Genomic DNA, 16,915 nt, shown 5'->3' with positions numbered 1-16,915 from the left:
TCATCTACAAAATCTACTCAGATCAGATTTTTCTCATTGCCTCTCCACACCCAAAGGCAATCTTTTGACAGTAAATTTTTGTTACGCGTTGACCCCCAAAATATGCTGAAGTCCTAATCCCAAGTACATGTGAATGTGACCCTATTTGGAAATAGGGTCTTTGCCAAGATAATTAAGTTAATATGAAATTACTAGGGTAGGCCCTTAATCCACTATGACTGGTGCTTTTACAAGAAGAGAAAACAGACAGAAGCAGAATGTCATGTGACAAAGGAGGCAGGGACTGGAATGACGCACGTACAAGCCAGGGAAGCCAAAGATTGCTGGTAACCACTAGGAGCTAAGAGAGAGGCATGGGAGAGATTCTCCCCTAGCATCTTCAAAGAGAGCATGGCCCTGCCAACATCTTGATTTCAGACTTCTAGTTTCCAGAACCTTGTGAGAGAGACCATCATTGTAAATATTATAAGTTAATTTCTGTTGTTTTAAGCCATCTAGGTTGTGGTACTTCGTTATGGTAGGCCTAGGAAACCAATACAGCCCTTAATGTAACACCGTTTTCTCAGCACTTCATAACAACACTTCAGTGTGGCATATGACCCCCTCCAATTTACAGACACTGAAGGTTTTAAATAACACCACTATCTCCACCCTTAACAGATAATCCTCACAGAATTCTCTCTGCTCTTAGTCTTGTTCACTTCTCTTTAGTATTTAACACTGTATTAGTCTAATTCACCCTACTAGGAATGCCAGGATAAGCAATAAAAATACTATGTTTTATTGGGCAACCCTAACCCTACCAAACTTTAAGACTCACTCAGCTCCCATCACAATTCCTTCTTGCTGAAAAATGTTCTCCGCAAAATACTTGGTAAGATGACAACTTCTATACTCCCAGAGTAACATAAAGCAAATAAACAGCAATGGCTCACAGTGAAAAGTGCTCATGAAAATAACCTGGGGAACTATTTAAAAAGAAATACTAACATCTTATACCTTACTGGGATTTTTTTAAAAGTTCCCGAGGTAATTCTGAGATATCTCTAACCAAAACTACTATTTACATTAACACGGAATATGGGCTGGTTGTTTACTTGTCTCCTTCCCCCTGAAGAATGAATTGCTGAAGAACAGAAAGTGTGGTTTTCCTATCACCTGTGGCTAGAAGAAAGCACTGAATATCAATACCAGGGTTTGGCAAACTGTGCCCTTCGGCCAAATCTGAACAACTGCATAATTTTGTAAATAAAGCATTGTTGGATATAACTACACTCATTCATTTACATGTCATCTATGACTGCTTTCAATCTACAACAGCGGGAAATGAATAGTTGAGATAAAGACTGTATGGCCTACAACACCTAAAATATTTACTACCTGGTCCTTTACAGAGAAAGTTTGCTGACCCTTGACCTGTATGGTAAGTGACTGATTAATCAGCAATGACACTGCATACAACAATCTGAAAATCAAATTAACATGCAAATTAATACAGATATCTGGAGCTTTACATGTGCGTACATATGTATAATGAATGTATGTATAATAAATGTCTGAAGAACAGCACATAAAATAGTATAATGTTTGAGTAAGTTCCAATTGATGATTACTCTTACTGGTTAATATGAAAGGAGACTTTATCATCTGCACAAATGTATACACACCTAGCCCCCAAATATATTATGAATTGATGCTACAATTATTGTGATTAAACACATTTCTTATAATGAACCTCCTTGGGCAAACACTTTTTCACTTCACTGGGAGGAAATCAAATAGTTTTTAGGATCTAAAGCAGTGAAATAGTTTTCACACACAAAAAGCCATTTTGTTATGCTATGGTGACACTTCACCTAACCAGCACTCATATCTGACTTAGAACATAGCTAAGAAATTAGAAACAAAAACAAGATGCTTTCAACAACTACAGTTTCTCACAAAGTCTATACAAAATATGTGTACATATACACACATATACAAATACATGTAAAGATATAGTTAATATATAGTTATGTATACTTATGTTTATATGTAAACATAGACATTTAATTGATACTATTTGCCTTTAACATAGATATTATAAAAATATACAACTCAGAGCCTGTTACTTCTTAATTATATACAACCATATACAAAATATAAAGATAACATTGGGAATCTGTAAAGATACAATGCATAAAGATTAACTCAGAGCTCAGGGTTTGTTTGTTTTTAAGTTCTTTTAAATTAACATGTAAAAGTATATTAGTTTCAGGTGTACAACACAATGATTCAACATTGGTTCTTAGTTACACACAATCATACAAACTTGGTACTCTAATTTCAACAGCCAGTTGAAATTAAAAGTACCAAATGATAATGGGAAATTTTTGTCCCAAAAGCAGTCCAACAAACTGGAGGGGTGAAAAATTTCAGATGTCAGGAAACTCTGCATGATTTATGAAAGCTTTTAAAGTATTGCACACAAAGTAAGGTCTCAGGATAAGGGGAACCTTGATTGGGGTCCCATCAGCAGAAACCCTGTGAGAAATGTGAAATCTGCATTTTTAACAACATCCTTGGGTGATCTGTATGCACAATCAAATTTGAGAACTCTGGTCCAAAGGTATGAGACCAACTTAATATTGCTAAAAGCAAATATTGTCTAGAATTATTCTTCCCCTTCTTGTCAATCATCCAAACCCAAATGAAGGTCCAATTTAACAAAATACAGAGGGAAACCTTACAACAGTATTCATTAAAAAGAGGAGAATACCTTGAGCACTTGAACTTGACCTTCTGTAGTAATTTCCTTTAGCAGTTCACAAAAGGACTGACATAGACCCACTGCATATGTCTGAAATTCAATGAAAAGTCAAAATACACAGATGAATGTATCTGCAATATCAAAAAAGGCATAAAATTCATTTTGGAGGGGGTGGGTATAGCTCAGTGGTAGAGCGCATGCATGAGGTCCTGGGTTCAATCCTAGTACCTCCATTAAAAAAAAATTCAATTTAGGACTCATTATAATCTATTTGAGAATTAGATACTAAAGTTCTAAGCATATAAAGTTTCAATTAGAATGCTTTAGGAAAAATTTAAAAAATAAAAATGCAGCTTATTGCTTTTCTGGTTTTTACAGAAATATTAGGATATATTTATTTGTACAGCATATTTTCTATATTAAATAACATAATTCATGAAACTGCATCACACCTGTCCTGTAATGGGCAATGCTTATAAAGTGTCCCCCCTCTTTAAAGTAACAGATTGCTCTTTTAGGTTTTGAAAAGGTACCTCCTGATTTCAAATAAGAAACAATAAAAATAATAACTACATGAATTTTTACAACACAAAAACTACTACAACATACCTGTAAAAATTCTGTTGATGATAAAAAGATATAACCATTGATGATCTTAAAGCAGGTTCTGAGATTTTCTGAACTTAATTCTGCCAAAATAATAAATTTTTTTAAAAAGGACAAATTATTTCATTGTTTAAAAATTAGTTTAAGTGAAGTGATTTATTTAAAGGTAAGTTACATGCTCTTTACAAATCTTTTCCGAATGCTATTCAGACTCCTAGTATACAGATACCTATCTAAAAAAACTGGCATTAACCTATACATTAATGCTTTCCCTTATATTTCCCACTAGTTAAAACAATTTAGAAAATATTTAGCTCCCTTTTTTTTTCCTTTCAGAAAATAACTACATGACTCAACCTTTCATTTCAAACTAAACTTCTAGTACCAGCATGGCAAACAACATGCAATTGAATCATTTTACCATCCTATTTTGACATCTACTTAAATGGGTTCACTCAATTCACTCAATAAGCATCTACTGAGTGTCTACTGTGCTGGCACTGAACATGCTACCCTACTTATGAAGAGTCCTTATTAAATGCCAAAAATTATACTATGTTTAGATACTCTCAATCCTTGTGCTTTGTTCTTCAGATCTGCTCCCCTATTAAAAATTTACACATAAAAATGTTCTTTAAAATGTCATTACCAGAATAGTATCAGAAAAGGATATTATTTTTAGCTATTCCTTTTCAAGTACAAAGTAGAAAACTATTTCATTAAATATGATCAAATGTTTATGCAGTGTTTTTTACATGTCTTATCACATACAATAGAACACAGATTTTATGTATAAAATTATACAGCTCAAAACATGACCTTAAAATAACATCTTTATCTAAAACCTTTCATTCTGTACTGCTAATATTTTAGAAATTATATTCACTTGCAATAGGACAGGTGAAAAAAATTCTTCCCAGTAAACACTGGTCTAGGCCATAGGTTCTTATTTAGCTCATATCCTAGCAAAGTGAAAAGACACTCTACTCAGATGAGTATTTCTCATAAACTTTCACAGGAAAATGATAATCATACCCTAAGTTCAAAATATGTTTTAAAGGTATTAGTTCTATACTTTAGGATTTAATAAATAAGACAGAGACTAATAACTTGTTGCCATGCAAATGAAAGATATTTTAGAAAAAAGGCTGTCATCTAAATATTTTCCACAACAGAATTATGCCAAAAAACTCAGACTAAAAGGGTAGACCATTGTACTGGATAAAGTTATCCTTGTGAAAAATTCACATTGTTCTTTTCCTCTCAAGGAGAAAGTCAAGTCTGCACTTGTGCACATACAATGTTTGGCAGACCAACATTGAACAGCAGACTGTTTGGCAGCCACTGCGATAAGTAAGGCAGAAGGGTTCTACATTTAAGTGAGAACTTAGAATAGCTACATTCCAGATATGTCCAATGTCTAACTCACTGTCATCTAAAACTTTATCAAGACCTATGAAGAAGGAAACAATATCTAAGAAGGACTGATTTTAAAAACCATAGCGCTTACCTCTTCTTACAGATACTTTAAAAGTTATCTCTGGATCAGTTTATACAAGGAAATACTCAAGGGATTAGGTCACTTCATACTGCTTTTCATGTCTCCATCATGCCAAGGATAGCTTTTACTAAATTTCCTAGAGCATGTTATCACTGGCAATTATTAAATACTAATAGTAAAAATAGCCTTAAAATTAATAAATATATCTATTTTAAGGTATATTGAACACTTCATTATATTCATGAGTTCCTCGTAAGACTCTGAAGAAAAATTATTGTCTGGTCCTAGTATCAGAAGGAGCTGTACTTTAACCATGTAACAGAGCTGTATTTATTTTTAGGCCCTGTGAATAATTTAATTCAAATGTTAATCATGGGTAATTATGCTCCCTAGAGGACATCTGGCAATGTCTGGAAACTTTGGTTGTTAAAACTAGCACCTAGTAGGTTGAGGCTAAGGATGTTACTAAGCTTCCTACAGTGCACTAGACAGACCCTCACAACAAAGAATTACCTGGCCCAAAATGTCAACAATGTCTGACCTGAAAATCCCTAATTTAAGTGATTGAGTTTTTCTTTCAAAGAGAGCTCTGAGTCAACTCTATGGCCAAAGTATCTAGTTATGCTATGTGTACATATGACTTATATCTGTTTGTCTAATTAAAATTTATATTCCATTCCTCTTTGTTTTTCTCTACTCTTTTACTTCTATTTTTATTCTGTACTTTCATGTTACATTTTATTTATTCTTTCATGTTATCATAAAGGGAACAAAAAGGAAAAATTACTGAATTATGTTATAGATTCAGTAGAAATCTATGTTCAATCATACTACTTATGTTTGGAAATGAAACTATAATAGTTTCTCCTTTTATTTTAATCTCTGAGAAAGCTAAATGTGTAAGATACCCTACATCATCAAGAAGGCAGGTGGGAAAAGTTCCTTCCAAATTAGACAAGAAGTTACTGGCAGAAAAATTTAATCGGTCAAGGAACATTAGTTTGGCACTTACAACAACATGGAAAAAGCCAGTCAAATGTTTACGTTTCAAGTAACGAGAATACTAAGAAAATTAACACCATAAAAAAGATTTAAAGTATTTTTAGAAACAAGTCTTTGGAACTAAATTATCAGAAATACTTGTACTTATAGCCTCTGGTTCTACTTAAAATATCTCCAGTTCTACTTACATTTGGAAAAAAGGATATAAAATGAATTCTAGTCTTGAATTTACTCATATTTAATTAACATATTCTAAAAATGGTTAAGTTAAACATCAGTATTGTTGGTTTTATGTGTTTTAAATGAAAATGAGAAACTTCTTGCCAGGAGCTTTATTTCTGCTTAAAAAAATAGCTATCTATTCATTAAATAAATTTTTAAAGTTCACTGATATAACAAGAAAGGTGTTTTCACTGTTAAGAAAAGTGAATATCCAGTTTGATCTATATTCTTAAAAGGTTAAAATAAATATTATGGTTATATCTCAAATTTTAAAGCTCACCTGAAAGAAGGTATATGCAAAAAGCCACATGTCAAGCAATATTAATTAGCTGTACAATACTCAAGCAAAAATGAAGGTAATACTGATACCAAGGTATACTAAGTGTGACAGAAATAATCTGTAAACAGAATTTCTTCATATTATTGAAGCAAATATAAATACCGCAATGCATAAAACAAATTTTCTATAATCCTTTTTGTTTTCAAAGACAAAAGTAGGGAATACATAATTCAAGAGCATCCATATTATCTATATTCACTGATACTACTAATGAAATATAGAACTTTTAAAAATCTTTGAAAGTTAAAAAAGTCTAAATCAAATATTAATTATCACAGAAAGAAATTTCACTAGTTCTTGATTCAGTTAACTAACAAATCCTACAGAGCCAGTGGTTGGGTACTTTTTCTTTTAAAACAGCAATAATGTTAATAGTAATAGTAGTAGTAATAATAAATATAATTATAAAACACTTAAATAATGCTTACTATGTGCCAGCTATTGTTCTAAACACATGACAGTCCTTATTGATTTGTTGACTACAGTTGCATTTGGTTGACCACAGCTCCTGTAGAGAATATGGGAGTCTGGTGTGTGTCCTGGGGCAGGACGGGGAGAGAGAAGCCCATGCAGGGGACAAGCTCGGCAAGGACTATGCATCACCTACAAAGCTTACTATGGTAAAGCTGTAAAATAGAACATATCTAAATCCACCATCACAGTAGTATCATAAGGTTACAGTAGGATTGGTCATGTGCTTTTTTCAGTCTCTTCTTCCTGGCTACCAATCCTCTCTCCCACTACCTTGTAAAGTCTAGGTATGCTGAATTTGGGGTAGAATACAATTTGGGGTGAAGTGAAATTACCATGTGAAGTCATCTATATGTGAAAAGCCTGAATCATGTTTATGACAAAGTTGATAATGGTAGGTCTAGCTGAGGTTTCCATTCTCAGGTCAAGTATAAGGAAGCACTGTGGATTATCCAGAATGTTATCATATATGATCTCCAAGTTAGGCAGAATAGAACTAGAAGGCCTTCAGATAGTAAAGGAAAGTGAAAAGGATTTTTCCTATCCTCAATGACAAAACTTTTCCTGGGAGACTGGCAATAAGTGATTGGTTTATTGCCACTGTCTTCATCTTTTAAAAAATTTCCCATCATTTTATGGGGATACTAGATGATAAACATCAAATGGCTTTTTATTAGAAGACAAATGGTATCTTTGTATTATTTGAGGTCTTATTTATTCTGAAGAACAGGGTAGAAGAATTTTAAAAACCTCCAAAAACAGGAGGGACTAATTACAATATCTAGCCCCCATGGTCATCCAGCAAATGAAGAGAGCTGTTTTCTAAATCAGTTATAATTATGTCTTAGTCCATACCTGTTTAAATTGTCAAGAGTGAGACTATTTTTCTGGTGTGTCATTAAACCTCAGTAATATTTTTCCTCTAACAAAACTGCTCACTACAAATAAGTCCTCAGAGAAAAATAGTCTTCAGATATTACCATAATAAGTATGCCTTCTCACCCAGTGTTTTCCTACAAAAATGCCCTCTCCTGACAATATTAAACTATTCATTTAGTATATACAAAGTTCTAATGAAGGATTTAAAGATGCTTCATGTGTGTGTCTTGAAGAGTGGGACTCCAAATGGAAAAAACTTAAATGGCACTGCATACAATTCTTAAACTCTATGAGGCTGAAATGTGATTCTGCACTGTAAAATCCCTCACAAAATAGTAACTCTATAAACAAAAATTTTTTTAATTTAAGATATTACATACTTTTGGATGATAGCTGATATGTAACAGAAAAGTACAGATTTTCTATTATTAATTGTCATCAGAATACACATTCAGATTGGCAAAAAGGAATCTAACTAGTTATCATTCATGGTGGCTAAAAGAGACTAAGAGCCTACTCTTAGCACAGTGCCCAGTTCTCTGGTTTCATGTGCCAAAAGTGCTGCTGATTTCAAGCTCATACATAGGTAATACCTCAACAAACAATAAATGATTCTGTAATATTTAATAATCTTTATTTTGGTGGTCCCTTAGCTAAATTAGAAATATGTACAAAGCTCCTCTGTAAACAACTGATAGCAAAAGACCATTTGTAAAAGAAGCTGGACAAAACCATGGTACACAGAAGCAGTTTTACAATATAAATATAGCCTTTTAAATACTTTACAGAACTGCTATCAAACATAGAAATTTTACCATGTAAAATTCAAACTTAATTTGTAATTAGTTTCCTAAGAACTTTTTTGAGTTTCTATTTAGTGATTTAGTGACTTCAGTGTTTGTTTTTATTTAATATGTAGAAATAGTTCTAAAAAGTTATACCATAGGAAAAAAATCCAGGAACTATTAAAATGTTATCCAACTTATTTCTCGAAATCAGAGGCTTTAGTTAAAAACAGAAGGTATAATTATAGTCACCTATAATGTCCAGTATTATGGTTGCATTCAAAAACAGTAGTAAGTTTATGCTTTACTACATACCAAGAAGTGGCGACATATTCTGAAATATACGAAGCAACTCTGGTGTAACACATGGGCTATTTTCCAAAGTCACTAACCTAGGAACCGAAAACAGATGATTAAATCACTTTCCACAACCATTAAAACTTTTAACAACACACCTTACGTATAAAAAAAAAAACTGTTCAATTTAAAGAAGAAAATTGGACAATATAGTTATAAAGATTATCCTTCTAGTAAAAAAATTAACAAATTCATCAAAATTAAAACCTACCTACAAATTATGTATGATTTCTATATACACAGCAAAAGTCAGCAAGTAACTACTTACTAGAATACATACAATAAAATTACAATGATGAAGCAAAAACATGATCATTTTGAATTGGTCAAGGAAAGAGAAATTTTTTTTCAGGTGTTCAATAAAAGCCATTGAATGAACTGCCACTGTTCAATTCTTCAAACCACTGATGAACTAGCAAGTGTCTAAGGAGCACCCACTCGGTGCCTTGCCCTTTCTGGTGTCCTGGCTTGTTCCCAGCCTCTCTTGAATTAAGGTGGAAGAGGATGAGCTATTCTGATGTTTTTATTTTCTTGATATATTCATTTGTCACATGTAATTGATCAGTCCCTTCAATAAGACACTGGGCTAGTGAATTAGTAAACAATTTATGCTAAATGTTTAATAAACATGAACTTAGTAAAACTTAATAAAGATGAACAAAGGCCAATGATAAGCCAATCTCACTCACAGTATCAGCAATCTAAAGCAACTATTTTATAAAAAATAAAATATGGGTTGTACTTTATCACCTAAGTGTGCAGTTGGTTTACCTCTTCAATCCCCACTAAAGAAGTTAAAAAAGAAAAAAATGATCATCACAAAATCTATAAGAAGCCAAGGGTGGGGGTGGGGGAAGAATCCAGTTCTAAATCTAACACTTACTACAAAATCTCTTATCCAAATATAAATAGAAAGGAACTTCCTTAACCTGGTAAGATAGACTACCTACCAAATACTCATAGGAAACACACCTGGTGATGATATGTTGAAAACATTCTCTAGAAAAACAGAAGCACACATCAAAGAACACTCTCTATTACTTTGTCTACCTTCACATCTACTGAGTCTATATATGAAGGGCCTCTCACGTGGTATGCCAAGTAAGTTAATAAAAAATACAAGGGCAGGAGAGGAAAAAATTACCTAGTCCTTATTCACAGAAGCTATGACTGATAGGAAAAAAAAAAAAAAAGAGGAAGAAAGAATTCATAAACAAATTATGTGAATTACTAAGAGAGTTCAGTAAGGTTACTGAATATATCAATGTACAAAAATCAACTGAATTTCTACACATCAAACACATAATGAATTTAAATGCATGGTGTTTTAAGAGTCCTCATATAAAAACCTATCATCATAAAGATGCCTCTCTAAATTGTTATACAGAATCAATTATTCTTGAACTCAAATCCCTACACTGTTTTCCCTGGAAATAAAGCAAGCTGATTCTAAAATTACGTGAAAGGCAAATGACCAAGAATAGACAAGAAATTTCTCAAAAAAACAAAAAAGTATGGAGGAGGGATTCGGGGAGATACTTGCCTTACTAGATATTATGATTTACTATACAACCACTGTAGTTAGTCTCCACTAATTAGATTACTAGTAATTAGTAATTCTAGTAATTACTAATTAATTCTAGTACTAATAACTAGTAATTACTAATAAATTCTAATTACAATATTCCACTGTAATTAGAATTAAAACCATACACAGAATAGAAAGTACAAGAAACAGACTTTTTCATGTATGATAGAAGAGGCTCCAATGGTCAGGAAGCAAAGTTTTCAGTGGTGAGAAACCAGACCTCTATCCCATACAAAATACAGAAATTAATTCCAGGACTTATATGAAAAGAGTAAGGCTTTACTTTACAAGATGTCACAAGACTTTTATGGCTTTAGATTAGAAAAAAATTCAAGAAAAAGCCCGAGAAATACAACTACTTTAAAGTTAACAATTACTATGTATAAAAGATGCCTCAAAAAAGTTAAAATGCAAGTCATATACTGGGAGAAGACTGCTTGCAATATATATAACTGACAAAGGAATAGTGTCCAAAGAAATAATATCCAAAAAATAGTCAATAAAAGGAAAATGAACAGAACAAATGAACAAATATTTTGCAGAAAAAGATTAAAAAATTTGCATTAAGTTTGACTATAAAAAATATAAAGATATCCAATTTGACTAGCAATCAAGAAAATATAAATTATAACCAATACAAGGTACAATTTTACCCTCAACAGATTAGCAGAACTTTACACGTGACATATCATGTATTGGCAAAGCTACATAACAGTGGAAACTCTTGTGACTGCCGACAGGAGTACCAGTTGATATAATCACTTTTGGAAATAATTAGTATATGATAAAGCTGAATACATATTACCTAGCACCATTTCTAGGTAGAAATGTGTATAGGCATAAGGTCTTATACATTTGGGCTAGGAGTTGTGTGAGAATGTTCACAGTTGCATTATTTGAACATCAAACAAAATGGCAAATGAGTAAATGAATTGTTAGTCATACTATTAAACTTATCAATACGGATGAATCTCAAAACAGGAAGCAAAAAAAGTAAGTTAGAAAACATATGATACAATTTATATAAAGTTAAAACATACTGTTTAAAGATACACACACCTACCTGATTTAAAAAATATTAAAATACAAGAAAGAAAATCAAAGAATGAAAAGAAAAAAAAATCAGTAAGTGGGTTATCCCTGGCATGGAAACAGGAGGATTCAAAAACATGCCACACCATGGATTTCACAGACATTCTTGAACCATTTCTTACTCAGAGTACAGAAAATGGATTTTCATTTTATACAAGTTATCAATAATTATAAACAATGTTATCTCCATATTATTTTGCATCTATGAAGTATTTTGCTTTTTAAATGACAAAATTGGGAGATCTGGGCAGGGGATTACACAGGGGAAACCATCACCCCCAAAATGAAGTACTTCCCAACATGCACAAGTAATGGTATCTTTAGACATCTTAACCTGGTCAATAATAACAGAATTTGATTCCACTTTAAAGAATAAAACTTCAAGAAAGATTTTTTAAAACTTTTTATCCTATTCACTCTTAAAATAATTATGAAACTAAAAGAAAAACTACAACAGTCACAAGATTTCACTGAGAAAAAAAAATTGGAGGACATATCCTAAATGATAGAAGATGTTTTTAAAAAACTCTTTTTGTCAGTGGGTCCAGATTAACACTCTCTGAAGCTTGCTCCTTCCCTCTCACTGTCACAATCTTAGTAAAAAGGACACTCGGGTCACTGTCACTCTCATTTACTATGCTAGTTTCCAGAGCATAAACTATGCTATTCAAAAGAGGAAAAAACCTTGAAGACTTTAAACTAGCGAAAAATAAAATTGAAATGGTATATAGTTCCAGATTAATAACAAATTCCAGATTAATAAATAAAGATTTGGAAAAGAAAGTGAGATAAACAAAGTCAAAGCACTAAATTCTCTACCATATTAAGGAAGGGAAAAAGTTACTGTTTTGATGAATGACTAGACAAAGCTGTATGTATCAACACCTCTGACTAGAGAAAGGTAAAATTTAAAGTTATCCTTCCATAAAAAAATGTAGAAAAGAGAGACCATAAAGTACAAGACAGACATAAATAAATGTAAGATCAATAAAATTCTTTTGAAGTAAAACATCTTTGGTTAGGTTAAAATATAAAATTTCAAATTTGCTCAGTATAGAATACATAACTAAATTTAAACCAAAAGGCTGAAATGTAAAAGATGAATGAAATAGTTAAGTCAAATCTAAAACTATATGACAATATTTATATCAGATAAAATTTAAATGCAGAAGAATTAAAAGGTGGAATTAAAAAGTGGAAAATTAACCACTGCATACATTATTATATCACATAATTCTTCATTAAAGAATTTAAATACCATATTTTATTAAATCTTATAACAATGTAAAAAAGTACCAAAATTTTGTGCAGTTAATTTTTTTTTAACTTACAGATCAAAAATGCTAGAAATAAAAAAGGACACTGACATGAAGAAAATTGAATGGGGTATTTCAATAAATCAGTGTCAAGATGAAAAAGCAAAATAATGTGAACTAACAACCGACAAGTTAAAAAGAATAGATATACATGAAAGTCTGCATCTTTGATATCATTATTATTTATGTGACTATATTACAGGAATAGATCCTACAATATGTCATTAAAATTCACACTAAGTTTAAGAAAACTGTATAAGTAGCATATTGTATTTACAATGCAATGAATCCAGACCTGAATCATACACTTTAGTATCAGCAAAAAATTTAACAATGTTGGGTCAAAGACGTCATCAGGGGAAAAATAAATCACATAATCAGTCTGAAGAGTTTCACTTTGTATACACAACCACAAACATCAACTGGTACTGGTTAACTGTAGTAAGTTCAAATTTCCATTCTCCAACATAACTATTTTATACCTTTGCTCCCCACAAACCTCTCTGATCTTACATACACTCCCATTCCAGCCTGTAACACTGAGTTGACATCTATGCTTCGTATGTTGTTGAGAAAATAGAAACTATTATATGGAACATCTTCCCATCTAATTCCACTACAATACAGAAATCTGTCTTCCTACCTCCAGCTAAAAAAACCCCTCCACTTGTGCTGAATCCCACACCTGCTTGTCTCTTTCAATTATCTCACTCTCTTGAGCCTCATCATACCCCTAAATTTTCACTCCAGAACAGTCAATTGTTGCCCAATTTCAACATTACTCTCCATAGTACAAGCTCTCATACAAGTTGTCAGTGCTCACAGTCTGTACTTACTTAACTCCAATTTAACCTACTCTAATTCTTTGGACTGTTCTTACTACTCCACTGAAACCCTTATCATCTCCACTGACCTTTCTGTTCTACTCTTACTAGGACAATCGGCAACATTTGACAAAGCTAACCACTCCCTCTTTTGGGAAATATCCTCTCTTGGCTTGGTTTTCCTCCTTTGTCAGTAGACAGCTCTTCCCTGCTGCCATCTTTGATAGCTCCTCATGTGACCTTGAAATATTTTTCTTCAGGAGTCTGCCCTGAGCAGAATGTTCTAACTGCTTTTTTCTTCCTAGGCAATCTCACCAATTCTTAGGCTTTATATATCACATACAAAGTGAGAACCACTTCACACACATTATCTCATGTTCACAATAAGCAGGTAAAAATTATTTTTCCTTATTTTACAAATAAGGAAACTGAGGCTCACAGATGATGATTATAAATCTAATGCAGTGGTGGGTGTACTTGGGATTGGCATCTATATATCTAATTCCAAATATGAGTTCTAATCCAATAAGAAAAACATATGAAGAAATATGTCAGTAAATTTTAAAAGTGTACCCGAATGATTTAATTTGATTTACATGTAACTAAAGGTTAGTGTGAAAAAAATTACCATTAGTAGAGCAATGTACTTTTATTACCTGTTTAATATAATCCTTAAAAAATTTATATATCTTTTATAAACACATTAATATACTAAACCTTTAATACTGATAAGTATGAATCTCTTTATTATAACTAATATTTTAAATTTTTCTGATAATTAACAAAATATACATGTTTACAGGAAAGCATTTATGCAACAGAGATTAATGTTTTAATTTGTAATCTAGAGTAGAGGCTGGCAAACTACAGCTCATGGGCCAAATCCAACCCACATCCTATTTCTGTAAATGATGTTTTATTGGAGCACAGCCATGTTCATTTGTTAACATATTGTCTATGACAACTTTGGCAATGAAGCAGGAGAGATGAATAGATAGGACAGAAAGTACACAGCCTGGGAATCCTAAATTATTTACCGTCTGCTCCTTTACAGAAAAAGTTTACCAACAACTGATCTAGAGTAATCCATTCTGTTCAAATAAAAATATATGAATATAACAGGTTCTAACACATGCTAATCTACAATCAAATCATTCGGAAATCATTTAAGTTCAAACAACATAACCTAGAAAAGAATACGAGAAACACAAATTGCAAATTAATAAGTACCTACTTAGTTATGTTTTTAAATTGTTCATCTAATATTCTGATACAGATCATTAATTTATAATTTACACCAAAGACAATTTCTAAGAATCAAAAAACTACATTCCTAGACATCTAAGCAAAACTGAGAAAGGAAGGGGGTGGGTAGGGAATAAGGATACCACAAATGTTAATTTTTTCCTCTGGTTAATTTCTGTAATTGCTTTTTTAATTCCAACATTAGAATTTTTAAACCCTTCCTGTATTATAAACTATATCTTAAATAATGATTTGCCCTGCAGAAAACTGCTGCTATCAGTAAGATAAAGCAAAAAGATTTCTACTACTGTTCTCTACACAGCCTGTGGCAGTGCGATGCCACAGAAACGGGGTCTGTTTGCTTGTGTTTTACCACTTAACACTATATACTACTTACTCAGTAAAATAATGTCAGGACTAAGTAGCATTAACACTTGGGGCTGAGGTATTATGTCTCAGTACTTACTCGGTAAGGTAGTAAGAGGTTGAAAAACAACTCAGTTATCGTCCCAAAATATCTCACTTAACACACTGAAGTTTTATGTCAATTTTCAGTTTTGCTCAAGATCCCCATTTTACAGTCCAAATTCCAAACAATGACATGCAGCTGAGTTCTTACTGAAACTTCTCTTTAACTGTGATATATAAGCCTACACTGAGTGACAGCTGTCAAGAAAAGATGTTACTGAAAAGGATCTATTATGTTACTCAGTTCAGGCAAACTGACTTTATGTTTTTGTTTTTAAATGCTGAGCTTTTAAGCCTTGTTACATGACCTTTGCTTTACTGGCATGAGTGTAGGGAAGGCTAGAGAAAAAAAAAAAAAAGATCCACGGTATCAAGTTTTTCCTCTTACCATAATTCTAAACCATCTTCCAGAAGATAAACATGTGGAGGCTGAGAAACATCTGTACTCAGTTGAATAACTGGGAGCAGGAAAGGGTACAGGTTCTTGCTGTCTGCTCCTAATCCCTATAGGAAGTATAAATAAAACTTAACATAAGACACTCTATGGTCCCACCCCCCACCAAAAAAATCACCTATCATATAAAAAAGCCCTAAAACCAACTTATTAAAATAAATCAGATTTTTAAAGAATGGTCCTAATTATAAGCACTACTAAAACAAAATTAGTTCAGTTTACAACTGGAAGTCAAATAGTAAAAAATTACTATTCAGTTGCCTAATGGCAATAAAACCATATATACCAAGGCTACATACATCTGTTCATTTTAAGAGATTTCTCATGTAAATACTTATTTTTGCCTCTCTGACAACTGGAGGTATTAACATCAACATATCAAATATCACAAAGTATCTCACCTAAATAATCTAAAATGAACTCAATCTAAATATTCATCAGTAAGATAATTAAATTACAGTACCTTCATATTCTAGAATACTGAGTAGCCATGAAAAAGGATTAGGTATGGAATAAAAACAATCTCAAAATGACAAATTGGGATTTAAAAGAAGTGTGTATAACAATTCCACATGCCCCATTTTTTTAAATAACTATATATCTGATATGAAGATATATGCACAAAAATGTTTCTTAGGAGTAAACAGTAAAAACTGTTAACACTGGTTAAATATGGGTATTGGAAAAGGATGTTGGAAGGGGGTAAAGGAGATTTTTTTTAAAAAGTTTTTGTAAGCTTTTTAAAAAAAATGTGCACATACTACTTATTTAATGAAGAATTTCTGCAAATATTTTTAACGAGCCAAGAATACAAAGATGGAGGAAGAAGAGGTGGTTTTAATCTAAAATTCTAGCTTGCTTAATTACTGTCTTATGGGAATGACTCAAGTGTATCACACTAAGTTTAAGCACTTTGAAAGAAAACAGAACAGACAGAAAGTCAATTTGTAATCAAAACTAATCTCTATAATCTGATAAACAAAGAAAGGAAACCAAATAAACTATCCAACACCTCC

General features: G+C 32.2%; 1 protein-coding gene across 1 annotated transcript in view; it reads right to left on the bottom strand.

Moving 5' to 3' along the window:
• IPO11 (importin 11) overlaps window positions 1-16,915 on the bottom strand; it is a 168,224-nt gene that overhangs the window by 70,604 nt on the left and 80,705 nt on the right. Inside the window, 4 exon segments of the mRNA XM_006188200.3 lie at window positions 2,759-2,839; window positions 3,359-3,438; window positions 8,871-8,947; window positions 15,834-15,949. Coding sequence (XP_006188262.2) covers window positions 2,759-2,839; window positions 3,359-3,438; window positions 8,871-8,947; window positions 15,834-15,949 — 354 coding nt within the window.

Source organism: Camelus ferus, chromosome 3, assembly GCF_009834535.1.
Source record: "Camelus ferus isolate YT-003-E chromosome 3, BCGSAC_Cfer_1.0, whole genome shotgun sequence".
Classification (NCBI taxonomy): domain Eukaryota; kingdom Metazoa; phylum Chordata; class Mammalia; order Artiodactyla; family Camelidae; genus Camelus; species Camelus ferus.
This window is presented reverse-complemented; position numbering and strand designations above follow the sequence as displayed.